General features: G+C 33.0%; 1 protein-coding gene across 1 annotated transcript; it reads left to right on the top strand.

The window, feature by feature from the left end:
• Positions 1–17200: 17200 nt before the first annotated feature.
• Positions 17201–19059, top strand: LOC107953763 (glutamic acid-rich protein). The gene is made up of 3 exons (XM_016889162.2): positions 17201–17649; positions 18360–18418; positions 18502–19059. The coding sequence occupies exons 1-3, from the start codon at positions 17530–17532 to the stop codon at positions 18854–18856; spliced, it is 534 nt and encodes a 177-aa protein (XP_016744651.2). The 5' UTR covers positions 17201–17529; the 3' UTR covers positions 18857–19059.
• Positions 19060–19450: the final 391 nt, after the last annotated feature.

Here is a 19450-nt window from a genome sequence, read left to right as displayed (position 1 = left end):
TTTCTAAAATGGATGTTAATCAAAACAGTTATCAGTCTCACTTGTGAGAAAGGAGGATGGGAGAGTGAGGAAGGAGAGCATTAGTTTTGAAAAATGTTTTTAAAAAGTGTTATGAAAAAAGTTATTTTGAGAAGTATTTTTGAAAAGTTTAATTTAAGATAGTTTTTAATATTTGTCAAAAAAATACTTTTAAAAAATAAAATGTCCAAATTAGTTAATATTTTGATGTTTTAATAAGAATATAATAAATAACCTATTATAATTTTTTGTTAATATTTTAATATATGAAATATAATTTTAAATATTTTTAAGCAATTAATATTAACTATTTATAAAATTTAATTCAATATATAAATTATATTTAAAATATAAAAATATAAAAAAATAAATATTATATATTATATATTTAAAATAAATTTCAAAAGGAATATATCTAATATAAATATTATATAGAATATTTTATAAAAATTAAAATTGTCATTTGTTCTTAAAAATACTTTTGTTAAAAACAGAAACTAGAAAAAACTGTTACTTTCAAGTTAAAAAACACTTCTGTTTAATATTACTTATGGCTTCAAAATCGCTTTCTATACTAAATTACAATAAATAATCCATTATCCAACCTTTGTGGTGGAGAAGTGAACCTTTTCCTTGTTTGATGAATGCCACTTTTATGGGTTTTATTTTTTCCTTTTTAGTCCAAAATTATAAATAAAAATATATTGTTATACTTTTATAAATATGACTAAAATATTTTTTTTATTAATCATATTATATCATGTATATTATAATTTGTTAAGTATGACTCTTATTTCAGCCAAATGACTCCTATTTCAATCAAATCTGATAAATAATCTTTTAGTTGGACTATGTTTATTTGTTTCAATCAAACACTGATTAGTTTAGATTATTTTATTACTATTTGACCTATGAATTTAGTCTATAAATAGGCTCTTTTACAACATTAGAAAATATAGTTCTAACACATTTAGAGAATTTTGTGTTTATGTTTTGAGAGTTCTTTATTTTCGAGTTTTTGAGGTTTAGTTTTTTATCTCCATCTTTCGCCCTCTTCGTTCTTTTGCCATTATAGTAAAATTATTTTTACCCTGTGGTTTTTTTATCCTCTTTGGAGGGTTTTTCCACGTTAATTTTGTGTGTGCAATTTCTCAATTTATTCTACTTTTTTTTTACTTGTTGCTTAATCGGGTCAATCTTAACAAGTGGTATTAAAGCTAGTTTAATTTTCATAGATCAGCCCATTCAGATATGGAAACAACAAGGTTTGGAATTGAAAAGTTCGATGGTGAGACAAATTTTAATTTATAGCAAGTTCGGATGATGACAATTCTAGTTCAAACTAGCTTGAAAAAAGTTGTTACCGAGAAAAAGCCTAAGAATCTAAATCAAACAGAATGAGAAGAGCTTGATGAAAAGACATTATCTGGAATCTAGTTGTGACTCGCGAATACGGTATTGCAGGAGGTATTGATGGAGAAAATCTCATCCGCCTTATGGAAAAGGTTAGAAACTCTTTATGCGACTTTATGACAACGTCTATTTACGTTTCGCATGAACGAATGTGAACTTCTTAGAGATCACATCAGTAAATTCATTACTCTTTGAAGTGATTTAAAGAATGTTGAGGTTCATATTGACGACGAAGATCAGGCTATGCTATTATTGTGCTCTTTACCCCCTTCATACAAGTCTTTCAAGGAGACCCTGATTTATGGCAGTGACAAACTCTCGTTCGAAGATGTGAAGGGTCATTTGTTGAGTATAGACAAACTCGACAATGAGTTTGGTTTGGATAGTAAGGCAGATAAGCAAGCTTTCGTTTTGGTAGCATCAAAGAAAAGAGACAAAATGTGTCGCTATTATAAAAAAAGTTAGATCACGTCAAAGCAGATTATTATAAATTGCAAAATAAAATAGCTATTAAGAGTAACGAGGAAAATGTCGCTGGTTTTAATTTGGCCAATGAAAGCAGTGATAATTAATTGTTAGTGTTAATGAGCGATAACTCCAAGCTCACGTCCGAGTGAATCCTAGATTCGGGATGTTCTTTCCACATGTGTCTCAATAGAGAATGGTTCTCCACATACAGTTCAGTTGAATGTGGAGTTATGCGTATGGGAAACGATTCATCTAGTAAGGTAATTGGTATTGGTACTATTAAAATTATGATACATGATGGGACAATTAGAACACTCTCAGATGTCAGGTATGTACCTGATTTACGAAAGAATCTCATCTCCTTAAGTATTTTAGACTTGAAAAGATGCAGAATCAATATTGAGTCGAACTACATTTAAGTATCTCGTGGAGCTCTCGTTTTGTTAAAAGGTGAAAGAACCGCAGTTTTAATATTCTGGAAGGTTCTATAGTAACTGGTGAAATCGGACGTCCCTCTTCCGTTACGAAGTTGAAGTTAACTCGTTTGGAGCGGAGGCAACTTGATCATAGTAGGGAAAAAGGTATGACTGTTTCGTTAAAGAGAGGTTTTATTTTGGATGCAAGTTTTGAAAAGTTAGGGCACTGTGTTCGCGAAAATCAAACCCAGGTTAGTTTTGATTTGACAATATAAAAGTCGAAGGCTAGAAGTCTTCCAGTTTTTAATGATAGATTTGACTCAGTTAATTCCCTGCATAGTTCAAGATAGGCTCGGCTTTGGCAAAGATGGCGGTGTGGAAATATGAGTCAATGTGAAGATTTGTTAAGTATGACTCATATTTTAGTCAAAATTTAGAAATAATTTTCTAGTTAAACTCTGTTTATTTGTTTCAATCAAACACTGATTAGTTTAGATTATTTTATTATTATTTGACCTATGAATATAAGTAGGCTCTTTTATAACATTATAAAATACACCCATTATATATGTAACACCTCCTACCCGTATCCGTTGCCAGAATAAGGTGTGAGGCATTACCAGAGTTTATTGAACATTTTCAGATAATTCTGAATCATTTATTATTCATATATTTGAAAATAATCATAACGTCTTTCAATTGGGCCCTCAAAGCCCAAAGCATGCATTAAACATTCAATTTACATTCATGTTACATAAATATACAATTCAAACATTCAATAATTCAATTCAAGCTGCACGAACTTTCTTCGTTGCTTGTTCGTGTTTATAATTTCACTAATCCGAAAACTTTTCTTTTCCACATTCAAGTCTCATATTTGAGCCGCCCGAATCTTTATAAATAAATTTGATTATCATTTTTATTTATTTCATATTCTGATACGTTCAATTAATGCTCTAGGCAAGATTACCACTTTACCCTAGAACTTTTGATTAATGACGATTTTATCCTTAGGCTCAGAAAAATAAAGTTCTTGTAATTTAATCCTTGTTTCAAGCCTAATTATTCTTATATATTGATAACAGCCAATGAATTCTATAAAATAACAAAATTTTCCATAATTTCTATACTTTTTAATTTAATCCCTAAAATATTTTTTCCCCCGATCTTGATCTAAATTAGTAATTTCATTCAACTTTGTAATTTAAATAATAAGATAATTGATTTCATGCAATTTGATCACTTCTGACATTTTTACAAAATTGCTCATAAATTTTTACTTTTATTCAATTTATTCCCTGAGCCTAAAACATGCAAATTAGCCATGCTAACTGAATATTCATATATATTTTCCTCCTCCTCCTCTCCATTCCACATCCTTGATGTATATATCATGCTTATAAGTAACATTGGCTATAATTTCACAATTGACTTATATGTATATTCAAAGCTATCCATCCGTGTCATAGTCACTAAATTATTTTTATCTTAAGATACAGAACTTCAAATTAAGATCTGCTAATTTTCTTTCTCTACATTATTTCTCATTACTTTCACTTATTTTTTCTTCACTAACATATCATGTAACGTCCCCCTACCCGAGACCATCACCGGAGTCGAGCAGGAGACATTACAAAACTTATCTTAGCACTTAAACAGTTTTCGTAGTAAACTATCCATCTGCGTCACGGTCGCTAAAAAAATCATATCTCGAGTTACAAAACTCAAAATCTAATTCCGTAAATTTTCCCTGAAACTAGACTCATATATCTACTTACTAATTTTTTTCTATAATTTTTGGTCAGGCCAATTAATACAGTTTAGTAGAAAAATTCTCCCCTATTTCAGGGTTCGGATACTCTGACCCTTGTGCACTACGAATCAAATTTCTTCCTGTACAGAAATCCAATGACTATGCCATTTGTTTCAATTAAAAATAGACTCAGTAAGGAATCCATACAAATAAAGTTTGAGTCCTAATTCTTAATACACAATTTATGGTGAATTTCTAAAGTCAAAATAGGGAATCCAGAAATTGCTCTAACCCTGTTTCACCAAACCGTAAATATCTCATAAAATACAATTCTTTTACCTATTTTGTTTCTTCCATATAAAAATAGATTCATTAAGCTTAAATTACATATTTTATTCATCATCTAATTCACTTTTTACTATTTTTGGTATATTTTCAAAGTTGGACTACTGTTACTGTCCAAATCTGTTTTAGTATAAAATGTTGATAACTAAGTTTATAACATCTTCATTTCTTCTCTCTACAATATTTACCAACACTTCCTCTTATTACTCTTCACTAACATATCAAAACATACCATACTTAAGGATTTGGTAACATTTACAAAACATACCAAAATATCACTTAACAACTTAGATACTTTCAAAATGACCAAAAAGACATCCTAGGTGCAATGCCATTTTCCAAAAAGATAGAAACTGCACCAATTTGAGTTCGGGGATCGGCTTGTATGCTGAGTCCTTATACTTTCGTACCTAGCCTGCGCCTCTCAATGGTATTTCTATAAACAATAGCTTAATCAACTTTAAAACATGGTAATTCAAACACATTATTGCTATTATTCAATATCAATCAGTACTTTAATAATCTTTACTTTATTTACCCTTATTAACATAACTCGGACACTGACGGATACACGGATCCAGCCCACACTTCGGGATAAGCACATAGTGCTTCATCGGAATAAATCCGGAACTTTAACATTATAGTACACAAAGTACTTCATCGGAACAAATCCGAAACTTTAACAGTAGTCGACACATAGTGTCTCATCGACTCAATGTCGGGATATCCCAATACTTCCAATTCCTATGACATGTCAACTATATCCGACTAGCCCGACACTGTTAATAGGGTATTCAAAATCACATTCATTTCAATGTGGTAAAAATACTTACCTCATTCACATTTTCATACAATATAAATATCAAATATAACAAAAACGATTAAGCTCGGTTTATAGAAATACAAACCACTATTTATCGAATTTAATCGATATCTTCGTTCACTTTCTCTTTTCCCTTCGTTGATGACGTATCCAGTGCTACGTTTGCTACTAACAATCATACAATTAAAAATCATCAATATATTAATTCATAAAACACATTTTCACTTTCCACCAAGCTTTTACAAAAATTCCAATTTCGTCCTTTTTCCATTACTAATCTTTTTTTCTTTAACTTAAGCTTCATATTCTCTTTTAATCAACTCATTAACAATTTCTAACTCATAAAATTCATTATAAAACATAAATTTTGAGCTCTATTCAACTTAGTCCCTATTTAAACCTAACTTAGAAATTCCTTTAACTAATCACTTCTAACTTCAATTTCTATCAATTTAACCCATAAAACCTCAATTTATTCAACTAAATCAATATCTAAAAATTCTCTATTTTTCTCCATTTTAACCTCATACATGTAAAACTTTGAATTAGGCATCCATAAACATAAAAATCATAAGAAAATGAGCTAAAATAACTTACCAATCAAACTTTAGGGCCTTAATCCTCAAATTTCCCTTTTTTATTTCTTTCTTTCTTTCTTATTTCTTTCACGTTTGCTCTCTGTTAGTCTTTCTATCTTCTTTTTCTATTTTATTAATTTTACTTATTATACTATTATTAACCTATAATAAATATAAAACTAACATGTGTAATAGCTATAACATAAAATATATTATAGCTATTACACATATATACCAACTATTACACACGTTATTCAATATTAACACACACATGGCACTTAGGGTCTAATTACTAAATTAGTCCCTTTTACTTCTTTAATCTATAATTAAACTTTTATTTCTTATGCAATTTAGCCCTTTAAACTAAATTCAAGCTACTTCACTTAATTAAACACTAAATAACCATTCAACTATAATTCATAAATATTTCTAATAAATATTCATGAATAAATTTCACGGAAACAGTACTCAAGACTCAATTTTCAATACCGTAACTTCCGGTTTATTACAATTCTCTCCCCCTTAATAAAATTCATCCTCGAAATTTACCTGAAAAGAGATGGGGGTATTGAGATCTCATCGTTTCTTCCGGTTCCCACGTAGCTTCTTCAACAATGTGACTTCGCCATAGTACTTTTACTAAAGGAATACGTTTATTACGTAATTCTTTTACCTCTCGTGCTAGAATCTCAATTGGTTCTTCTTCATACGATAAGTCAGGTCGAATCTCTACATTCTCGGTCGTAATAACATGTGAAGGATCCGATCGATATCTTCTTAGCATAGAAACATGGAAGACATCGTGCATTTTCTGTAGTTCAGGAGGTAAGGCCAATCGATACGCTACTGGTCCAATTCTCTCAATAACTTCGTAAGGCCCAATAAAACGAGGACTTAATTTTCCTTTTTGACCAAATCTTAGAATTTTCTTCCAAGGTGAAACCTTTAAAAATACTTTATCCCCGACTGAGTATTCAATATCCCGTCGTTTCAAATCTGTATACGATTTCTGTTTATCAAAAGCAGTTTTCAATCTTTCCCGAATTTTCTTAACTGTACTTTCCGTTTCTTGAACCAATTCAGGTCCAATCATCTTCTTCTCATTCAGTTCTATCCAACATATGGGTGATCGGCATCTTCGTCCATACAAAGCCTCATACGGTGCCATCTGTATACTTGATTGGAAACTATTATTATACACAAATTCGGCTAATGACAAATAATATTCCCAGTTAGACTCAAAATTAATCATACAGGCTCGAAGCATATCTTCTAAAATTGTATTACCCGTTCAGATTGACCATCAGTCTGTGGATGAAAAGCTGTACTAAAGTGAAGTCGAGTACCGAAAGATTCATGTAATTGCTTCCAAAACCTTGACGTAAACCTTGGATCTCTGTCAGAAATTATTGATTTTGGAATACCATGTAATCTAATGATTTTCCGAACATAAACCTCAGCAAGTTTCTTTAACGACCAATCGGTTCTCACGGCTAAGAAATGAGCTGACTTCGTAAGTCGATCAACTATTACCCAAATAACATTCTTTTTACTTGTAGAAGTCGGTAATCCCGTCACAAAGTCCATCGTTATTCGGTCCCATTTTCATTCAGGAATATTGATGGGTTGAAGTAATCCTGATGGAACTTGATGTTCTGCCTTCACTCGTTGACAAGTCAAACACTTTGCCACATATTCAGTTATATCATTTTTCATTCCCGACCACCAATACAATTCACGCAAATCACGATACATTTTTATACCTCTAGGATGAAATGCAAATGGACTATTAAGAGCTTCTCGAAGAATTAACTCTTTCAACTCAGAATTATTCGGAATGTAAAGTCGATTCTGAAATCTTAGACAGCCATTTCCATAAATGCTAAAATTTTCTATTGTACCGTTCCAAATCATCTCTCTTTTCTTTAACAACTTATCATCTTCTAACTGTGCTGATCTGATTCGATCAAACATTACTGGCTTTATTCTTAATTCAGTCAAAAGGCTTCCATCTTCAGTGATACTAAGTTGTGCAAACATTGCTTGTAATTCAATCGCAGCTTTTCTACTCAGTGCGTCAGCTACTACATTAGTCTTCCCTAGATGATAGTCTATGACACAATCATAGTCTTTTAGAATCTCTATCCAACGCCTTTGTCTTAGATTCAATTCTTTTTGCGAAAGTAGATACTTCAAATTTTTATGATCCGTACAAACATAGCATTTTTCACCATAAAGATAGTGCCTCCAAATCTTCAAGGCAAAAATTACAGCTGCTAATTCTAAATCATGAGTTGGATAGTTACGTTCATGCGGTTTCAGTTACCGTGAAGCATAAGCAATGACTTTCCCTTTCTGCATCAGTACACATCCCAGTTCACTCAATGAAGCATCACTGTACACTACAAAATCTCTTTCTGATTCTGGTAAAGTCAACACCGGTGCCTCTGTTAACATTCGTTTTAATGCTTCAAAACTTTTCTGACATTGCTCATTCCAAACAAATGGAATATTCTTCTGTAGTAGCTTGGTCATCGGTAAGGCTATCTTTGAAAATCCGTTGATGAATCTTCGATAGTAACCAGCCAATCCGAGAAAACTTCGTACCTCTGATATATTCTTAGTAACTTTCCACTGAATAACTGCTTCAATCTTCTTTGGATCCACTCTAATTCCACCTGCTGATACGACATGACCAAGAAACACAACTTCTGATAACCAGAATTCACACTTACTCAATTTTCCATACAATTACTTTTCTCGTAGTATTTGCAAAACAATCTAGAGATATTGCTATGGTCTTTTTCTGACTTGGAATACACCAAAATATCATCGATAAAAACTACTACGAACTGATCCAAGTATGGCTGAAAAATCCGATTCATAAGATCCATAAAAGCAGCAGGAGCATTTGTCAGTCCAAATGGCATCACTAAAAATTCATAATGCCCATACCTCGTACGGAATGTCGTCTTCAATATGTCGCACTCTTTTACTTTCAACTGATAGTATCCCGATCTCAGATCAATCTTTGAAAATACGGAAGCTCCTTTCAGTTGATCAAACAAATTATCTATTCGGGGAAGTGGATACTTTTTCTTGACAGTCACTTTGTTGAGTTGTCGATAATCAATGCACAACCGCATCGACCCATCTTTCTTCTTAACAAATAACATTGGAGCTCCCCATGGTGATGTACTAGGTCGTATAAAACATCTGTCCAATAAGTCTTGCAACTGTACTTTTAATTCCTTTAGCTCAGTAGGTGCCATACGGTACGGAGGTATCGATACCGGATCTGTACCTGGGTAGACTTCAATCACAAATTCTACCTCTTGATCAGGGGGTAATCCAGGTAATTCCTCAGGGAATACATCAGAAAATTCATATACAGTCCAAATTTTACTACACTGACTTTCAACTGAATCTGAATTAATCACATATGCTAAGAAAGCATTACAACCTCGATGAATAAGCTTGCTAGCTTTAATGGCCGAAACAATACGAATTGATCCACTAGTCCGAATACCATTTACTTCAATTCTATCTTCACTTTCATTCTGAACAATAAACTTCTTCTTATAACAGTCTAAAATCACTCCATGTTCTGATAACCAGTCCATTCCCAAAATAACATCAAAGTCGCCAAATGGCATAATCAACAGATCAACAGGGAATATTCTATCTTGAATCATTAACGAACATCTTCGACATCTATGGTTCACTAAATTAGTTTGTCCCAGTGGACTAGACACTTCTATCATAACTTTAGACAATTCAGACTCTAATTTTTTTGTCTCAACTACTTTCGTATTAACATATGAATGTGATGACCCAGGGTCTATTAAAGCATAAACGGGTGCTGAATTCAATAAGAATATACCTGTCACCACATCGTGAGCATCTTTCTCTTTTCGAGTCCTCACAACATACGCTCGAGCTGGAGCTCTAGCTTCAGATTGTTGTGTAGCACTCTCACTAGTTCTTCTAGTACCACCTCTAGCAAACGAACTACTTCGGCCTGATCCCTGGCCCCTGGAAGCAAATTTAGATCTTTGCACTACTGTCGGTGTTGTTCCAGATATCTTTGGGCAATCTTTAATAAAGTGGTCGGAAGCTCCACAACAGAAACAACTTCCAGTCAACTTTCTACACTCCTCTTTGTGTCGGTTTCCACAATGCTCACATATTGGAATTTTAGTATTCTTAACTGGACTTCGGATACTGCCAATAGACACAGTAGTCTGTCTTTTTCGACCTCGATCATTCCTTTCCGATCGAGAACTAAATATCCAATTACCTCGTGATTCCTTTGACCGCTTAGGCTGCGGACTTAAACTAACCATTCCGGGACGTTTTTCAATCGAACGAGCAATTTCAGACTTTTTATCCCTTCCGAGAATTTGTTCAATCATCTTAGCTCTTTCTATTAAATCCACAAACTCAGTGATTCTAAGAGGCATCAACTGTAGTCTAAATTCATCACGTAATCCTCTTAAAAATCTTTTACATCGGTTGGCTTCAGTCGGTACAAACTCAGTGGCATATCTGCTCAATCTCAGAAATTCTCGTTCATAATCCACTATGAGCATCTCACCTTGTTTCAGTGTTAAGAACTCTTATCTTTTGTCCTCTATGTACATTTCTCCCAAATACTTCTTTTGAAACTCTTTTTGAAAGAAGTCCCAACTTATGTGTTCCTCAAGTACATTCTGAATCACTGATTCCCACCATACGAAAGCTTCATCTTGCAGTAATGAGACAACACACACTAAGCTTTCTTGTGGTGTACATTCAAGTTGCTTCAGAACTCTCTTTGTAGTCTTTAACCAATTTTCAGCAATAGTCGAATCAATTCCCTTCGCACCCAAAAATTCTGTAGCTCCATATTTTCTCAATTCTTTAATTGGAGCTCTTCGGGTAATAGGAATAGAGGACGTAGCAGGCATAGTTCTTACCGCTTTTTGAAGGGCATCGGCGATTATTCTAAAGACTTCAGTATTATCACTTCCAATATTCGGTTGATTTCCTACTGGATTCACACTTGGAGTTGCAGACCCCGATTCATTCACATTATACGGTTCATCATCCTCACTATACATCTCTTAATCAGTATCCTCAATGCTTTTATCAGACATTCTTAATGCTATAAAACAAAAATATTCAGTAAACATATCAGCATCCAATCCCAACTCAAATTTGACTTAGTAATGCATATACCTCTAGATTCACATTGACATTCGATTCAGTCCTAGAACCGACTAAACCTAATTAGCTCTGATACCAATCAAGCTTGTAACGTCCCCTACCCGAGACCGTCGCCGGAGTCGAGCAGGAGACATTACAAAACTTATCTTAGCACTTAAACAGTTTTTGTAGTAAACTATCCATCTGCGTCACGGTCGCTAAAAAAATCATATCTCGAGTTACGAAACTCAAAATCTAATTCCGTAAATTTTTCCTGAAACTAGACTCACATATATACTTATTAATTTTTTTCTAGAATTTTTGGTCAGGCCAATTAGTACAGTTTATTAGAAAAAGTCTCCCCTGTTTCAGGGTTCGGCTACTCTGACCCTTGTGCACTACGAATCAAATTGCTTCCTGTACAGAAATCCAATGACTATGCCATTTGTTTCAATTAAAAATAGACTTAATAAGGATTCCATACAAATAAATTTTGAGTCCTAATTCTTAATACACAATTTATGGTGAATTTCTAAATTCAAAACAGGAAATCCAGAAATTGCTCTAACCCTGTTTCACTAAAAAGTAAATATCTCATAAAATACAACTCTTTTACCTATTTTGTTTCTTCCATATAAAAATAGATTCATTAAGCTTCAATTACATGTTTTATTCATCATCTAATTCACTTTTTACTATTTTTGGTATATTTTCAAAGTTGGACTACTGTTACTGTCCAAATCTGTTTTAGTATAAAATGTTGACAACTAAATTTATAACATCTTCATTTCTTCTCTCTACAATATTTACCAACACTTCCTCTTATTACTCTTCACTAACATATCAAAACATACCATACTTAAGGATTTGGTAACATTTACAAAACATACCAAAATATCACTTAACAACTTAGATACTTTCAAAATGACCAAAAAGACATCCTAGGTACAATGCCATTTTCCAAAAAGATAGAAACTGCACCAATTTGAGTTCGGGGATCGGCTTGTATGCTAAGTCCTTATACTTTCGTACCTAGCCTGCGCACGAAAACAAACCGTACGCTGAGAATACTCTCAGCGGTATTTCTATAAACAATAGCTTAATCAACTTTAAAACATGGTAATTCAAACACATTATTGCTATTATTAAATATCAATCAGTACTTTAATAATCTTTACTTTATTTACCCTTATTAACATAACTCGGACACTGACGGATACACGGATCCAACCCACACTCCGGGATAAGCACATAGTGCTTCATCGGAATAAATCCGGAACTTTAACATTATAGTACACAAAGTACTTCATCGGAACAAATCCGAAACTTTAACAGTAGTCGACACATAGTGTCTCATCGACTCAATGTCGGAATATCCCAATACTTCCAATTCCTATGACATGTCAACTATATCCGACTAGTCTGACACTGTTAATAGGGTATTCAAAATCACATTCATTTCAATATGGTAAAAATACTTACCTCATTCACATTTTCATACAATATAAATACCAAATATAGCAATAACGATTAAGCTCGGTTTATAGAAATACAAACCACTATTTATCGAATTTAATCGATATCTTCGTTCACTTTCTCTTTTCCCTTCTTTGATGACGTATCCGGTGCTACGTTTGCTACTAACAATCATACAATTAAAAATCATCAATATATTAATTCACAAAACACATTTTCACTTTCTACCAAACTTTTACAAAAATTTCAATTTCATCCTTTTTCCATTACTTATCTTTTTTTCTTTAACTTAAGCTTCATATTCTCTTTTAATCAACTCATTAACAATTTCTAACTCATAAAATTCATTATAAAACATAAATTTTGAGCTCTATTCAACTTAGTCCCTATTTAAACCTAACTTAGAAATTCCTTTAACTAATCACTTCTAACTTCAATTTCTATCAATTTAACCCATAAAACCTCAATTTATTCAACTAAATAAATATCTAAAAATTCTCTATTTTTCTTCATTTTAACCTCATACATGTAGAACTTTGAATTAGGCATCCATAAACATAAAAATCATAAGAAAATGAGCTAAAACAACTTACCAATCAAACTTTAGGGCCTTAATCCTCAAATTTCCCTTTTTTATTTCTTTCTTTCTTTCTTATTTCTTTCACGTTTGCTCTCTGTTAGTCTTTCTATCTTCTTTTTCTATTTTATCAATTTTACTTATTATACTATTATTAACCTATAATAAATATAAAACTAACATGTGTAATAGCTATAACATAAAATATCTTATAGCTATTACACACATATACCAACTATTACACACGTTATTCAATATTAACACACACATGGCACTTAGGGTCTAATTACTAGATTAGTCCCTTTTACTTATTTAATCTATAATTAAATTTTTATTTCTTATGCAATTTAGCCCTTTAAACTAAATTCAAGCTACTTCACTCAATTAAACACTAAATAACTATTCAACTATAATTCATAAATATTTCTAATAAATATTCATGAATAAATTTCACGGAAACAGTACTCAAGACTCAATTTCCGATACCGTAACTTTCGGTTCATTACATATCAAGAACATAAGACCATATATAAGAAAGCTCTACATTAACATCAATTCCATGCTTTTTCAATAATATCAATCTTAAAAATATATTGAAATCTAAATGTTCTTACCTTGTCTCATTGATTTCAATCTTTAACTTGTTTCTCTCTCTCCTCCAGCTTCTATTTCTTAAATCTAACTTCATATTCTAGCTCCCCATAGTCTCATTGTGATCTTTCTCTCTTGATGGCTATGGAAATTCATTCGATTTTTAGGTGAAAATGGTGAATTTTTAGCAAAAGGACCAAATTGTAAAGAAAGCAAAACTTTATTTCTTTCTTTCTCTCTTATTCTCACATTGGTTTGCATGGGAAATATGATGAAAATTATTCATCTCTCCTTCTTTTTACACTTAATAAATAATAAAATAATAAAATATCTTATTAAAGTATCTTATTAAATTATTAATAAAATAATATTTATCTAATTAATAATTATAAAATATCATCAACATCATCATTACTTTCTAGATTTCTGTCTCTTCCAATTGACCATTTTGCCCTTTGTGATATTTTAAAATTCCATAATTGAATTATCACATAATTTGGTAAAATTACGATTTAGTCCCTCATAATTCTTTTCCTATTCAATTTAGTCCTAATTCATCCATTTTCCTTAGTTTCTAGATCATTCCACCCTTAAAATATTTACACTATTAGTCTTTTAATTTTTTATATTTACACTTTAGCCCCTCAAATTTTGAGTATTTACTTTTGTGCAACAAAACTTTTCTCACTTTTACAATTTAATCATTTCTTGAATTAAGATATCATAATATACTTCCCAATGTTGACATAACTCAGAATTTTCCATTTTTGTTACTTTATTTCCTTATTTTACTATATCAAGAATAATATATTACTGTAAAAATTTTCGAGATATTACAATATATTAAAACTCATAATACATTTAGAGAATTGTGTTTATGTTTTAAGGGTTCTTTGTTTTCGGGTTTTCGGGATTTAGTTTTTTATCTCAATATTTTGTACTCTTCGTTATTTTGCCATTATAGTAAAATTATCTTTACCCGTGGTTTTTTATCCTATTTAGAGGGGTTTTTCACGTTAAATTTATGTGTTCAATTTTTCTATTTATTCCTCTATTTTTTTTTTACTTTGCTTAATCGGGTCGCTCCTAACAATAATATTACAAAATTTCAAACTTACAACCAACGTGAATTGTATATTTTATTACTGCATGGACTATCTAATTTATTAATATGTGAAATTAGTTTTTTTTATGTAAAATTGATTTAAAAAATAATAAAGAAGATAGAATCTTATACGGGTTTATAAATTATAATTTTTAACCATTTTAAATTTAAATAAATAAAACTAAAACAATCAAAACTTCAATTTTAAAATTCAATTTTTTTATTTTACATATGATAAATACTTGAAATTTATTTTTTTGTCTGGCCTAAATCTAAAGACAAGTTTGCTATCCGACAAGCACAATTATTGAACAAAGCTCTACTTTGCAAACAACTGTGGAAGATCCTTACACAACCTCACACACTAGCACACTCACTGTTACTAACAAAATATTGGTCGACCACAAATTTATTATAGGTTCAGGCATGCTCAAATGATTCATGAGTATGGAAGAGCATTCTCAATTTGACGGGTCATCTACCTACAGAGGGCCTTGACGTTCAGATTTGGATGGGCACAATGTTTCAATAGTTAATAACAAATTACCACTTCGACACCACCCAGACCAACAACTACTGGGGATTAAAGCCTAAGATGTTGCTGACTAGACATGTGGATAGTGGAAAGGGGAAGTCATCCAGAACCAATTGGGCAATGTCTGGACAAGGGAGCTGAGTACTCGAGACTTTTCCATAAATACAGGATTCGACAAATATGTATGGAAACATGACTTTTTAGGGAGATTATCGGTTAAAGGGGTATACCAAATGCTACTGCTCCGTCAACAGCAACACCAAGCCTCTTTCTCTCAAAAAATAACAATCTAGTGGAAAATACCTCTTCCCTCTAAGATTCTCATTTTCTTATGGAAGTTATATTCCAACGCATTGCCATTCTGAGTCAAACTCCAGATTAGATATATTCAGTGGCGGAGCCACTAAGAGACCCAGGGGCCATGCCCCTCTTAAAATGATAGATTTTTAATTTAGTTCTTTTATAATTTATAAAATTTTAAATTAGTAATAATAAAATTATACTTTACCCTCTAAAAATGATAAAATTTTTATTTAAATTTTTAAAATTTATAAAAATATACGCTATTAAAATGATGAAATTATCTATTTATTATCGTAAAAGCATAAATTTAATTTTAGCCCGCAAAATAAATTTTCTGACTCCGCCACTAGTCATATTCTTATACAACTGATGTGTCCCATAAGTGAGGAAGCGCAAGAAACCTCAAATCACCTATTCCGCTCGCGCTCCATCACCAGGGCAGTGTGGTTTGCCATCCCACGGGCATTACGTTTGGAAATAAGGGCCAATGCGAACATACATGCATGAATTACAGCCTGGATACAAAACTTCCCTAATGCTCCCCCAGATTACAAAACTACCATGTTTGGGTGGTTCATCACACTCTGGTAGATATGGAAGCATAGAAACGAAATCCTATTCACCGAAGCTTCCCCAAACCCCATTGCAGTAGCCCAAAAAATACTATATTCCCATCGCAAATAGTCTCACAATTGATAAAATGCACACGTCCATTACGCCAAAATCACACAGATTGGCCCAGTCAAGTCTCAACTACTCAACCCATAACCACATCTTCACTACTTCTCTCCCCACTCCTTTCATAATCCTCATGGCCCTAGCATACAACAACGAAATTGAAATTTGAGGGGCTGCAGTGGCTCCGGAGGGTTACATCAACTAACTCGTCTTTAAGATCACACACTACAAAAGCCTTTCCACAACCCATAGCAAAAAACTCTTAACTCGCTCGATCTTACGTAAACTGCACTCCTTACGAATGCAACATGCTTGCTTCATATAACATAATCAACAATGGAACTCAATCCTAGCAAGCAAGGCCAGGGTCCACTGGAAACTAGCACCTATCCTTGCAAACATTCAGAAGTTGGGTGCTGCACTATAAATTTCTGTTGTGCAACATCCACACCATCTCACTCATACAACACATAGATTGGCAAGACAGGTGACCACGAGACAACTTGCACAGGATTAGGTACCCTAATTAACTACTGTACTATCGCTGAATTTGTTTCTAAAAAAAAAAAATTGACTTGATGTGTTTTAATAATATCACTTGACAACATTGATTTTATCTTTTTAACATAGTGGGTCAATTTAAATAATGGAAGATAATTTAATATATTCTGATCAGGCCCCCCCAAAATGGAAAATTTATATTTAAACCCTTAAATTTTTTTTAAATTTTAAATTAAAAAAGGTAAAATTATACTTTCACCCCCTAAAATTATAAAAATTCAATTTACTCTTTTAAAAATTATAAAAATATAGACTATAAAAAATTAAATTTTCACTCGGCCCTCTTAAAAATTTATTCTGGCTTCGCCCCTGATTCTGAGATTAAAAAAAGTTTAGGTATCAAAATGACAAAACATGTATAGTTGAGAGGCCAAATTTAGCATTAAGCCATTGAGTAAATATTCTTTTCATTAGAAATCACATAGATCATGGATAAAGACAAACCTAATAAATCAGACGGTGTGAATTCTAACTGTCATCCGTTCCCCCAAAACCGACTGTCACATTATCTCTGACATATTTTCTTCTACGACCAAAGTGCTTCAGCGATACCTACTGATTATAGCATCTTCAAAACCTAACATAAAACCCTAATTCTCAATCTTTAACATTCTCTTTCAATTGGGTTCTTTTCCTTTTGCTACTTACCCCTCTTTCATTTTCCGCTCCTTTCCTGTCTAAGCTCTGTCATACGCAACGAAAATGGAAATTCCACTTCCAAACGGTGTCGTGTTGGACAGTTCCGTGGGCTTTGCACTGCAAGCTATGGTTGTCGAGACCGCCATTGTTGTTACAAATTCAGTCGCTTGGTTGCTGATGATGGTATAATTTTCTTTCCTTTTTTGCCTTTTAGTTCTCCTTGGGCCACTGGTTTCTTCTGCTCTTTGTTTTATGAGGGTTCTCCCTCTCTCTCTCTCTCTTTAATTTAATGTGAAATTGACAATTTTTCTGTGAAGATTGGATTCCATTGTTCTAAAATCTCGAAGTTCGAAATTTTGCTAAATTTTTGTTCCTATTTTTTTATGCTGGGGATTTTGTTGCTTTGCCTAATAGGTTGTCTAGAATATTTAATTTTGATAGAATTTAGTAGGACTAAGTTACTCAGACTTGGGTAAGATTGTGGGATAGAGTATGCATCCTCGAATCCATGTGTCGTACACGAGTATTTAAAGAAAAATGAGGAGTCCGAGTACTAGTAGTAGTAGGATGTCAAGGAAGAACTTAATTAAGATGTTTGGTTGCATTGTTTGATTCAACCCCTTACTTTTAGGATTTAAGAACAGTTTTATTTTGTTGATTGTCTTATTTTTCTATGTGATTAGCTGTAAATGCTTGTTTGTTTCTTTGTTCTTTGCTCTAAAATACTATTTTTCACTCACGTGACAACCAAATAATTTTGAGTTCTCCTTGTCCTAAAGTTGCGTCGTCTGATTTGGCGAAATGCTTGCTTATTTATTTGTTACACATTGCTCACAAACTGCACTTGGAAGAACACTTGTTTTATCCTCAGCATGAGTTTGGTGTTTTTCCAGATGGGAACTATGCCTAATGGAATTGATGTCCTCATCAAAGAGCCCGAAGCATATGCAGGGTTAGTTGCATAAATCATTTTGCCTAACTTGTTCTTGTTCTTCTTCCATGGAATGGGGAAAACCGTTCGATTTGCTTTTGCAGGTTTCTGCTTGCTCTTCTTGCAGTGAGAAAGCCTGGTCTGGAGAACAAGGATGCTGGTGACACCGAGGATGATGACAATGATGATGAGGAAGATGAAGCAGCAGGTGATCAAGATGAAGATGCAGGTGAGGAGGAAGATGGATCAGGTGAAGACGGTGAAGATGAAGGGGATCCAGAAGATGAACCTGATGCCAATGGAGATGGGGCCAGTGGAGAAGAGGACGAAGATGATGACGACGACGACGATGACGATGATGATGATGGTGATGGCGAGGAAGGTGAAGAAGAAGAGGAAGAAGAGGAAGAAGATGAGGAAGAGGAAGAGCTTCAGCCACCGGCTAAAAAGCGAAAATGAGCTAAGATGTTTCTTGTTTAGTCTTTGCTGAGTTTGGGGGTTATGGATGTTAGAGATTGTGACAATTTGGAAATCAGACATGTTTGGTATTTCCTAACATACACTCATTGTATCATTATATAACTTCTGCTTCACTCTTCACTCATCTACTCCTTTGTATGACTTTCTCCTTTGAGGGTTAATGTATCACAACCTTTAAAACAGATTGCTCTGCTCTTTCTCCTTTGAGGTTTTGGATTAGTTTGAAAACCGTAATCTGGGTTTTTGTTCATGTAGAGGGACTGAAATGCAATCTTTTAAGCTTTATTGATTAAACTCAGGTAGGATATAAGAGCCTCATATTTAAGCATTTATTGTTCCAACTACAAACTAAATGGAATTGTTTTCAACAGGGGTCAACTATGGATCCAGAAGGAAACATAATAAAGGGAGGATCCCAGGCATAGGCGAAACTGACTGAAGCAAAACCGTTCAAAGCATTGCCGTCGATAACTTGGCAATTGTTGTCTTGTTTCTGAAAAATATTAGGATCCACAGTTTCTCGAGATTGGAATCCCTCGCAAGAAAGCGTTAGTTTATGTTGAGCGCATTTGC

This window comes from Gossypium hirsutum, chromosome A07 (genome assembly GCF_007990345.1).
Source record: "Gossypium hirsutum isolate 1008001.06 chromosome A07, Gossypium_hirsutum_v2.1, whole genome shotgun sequence".
NCBI lineage: Eukaryota > Viridiplantae > Streptophyta > Magnoliopsida > Malvales > Malvaceae > Gossypium > Gossypium hirsutum.
The sequence above is the reverse complement of the archived record's forward strand: the minus strand, read 5'-3'. Positions and strand labels throughout refer to the sequence as shown.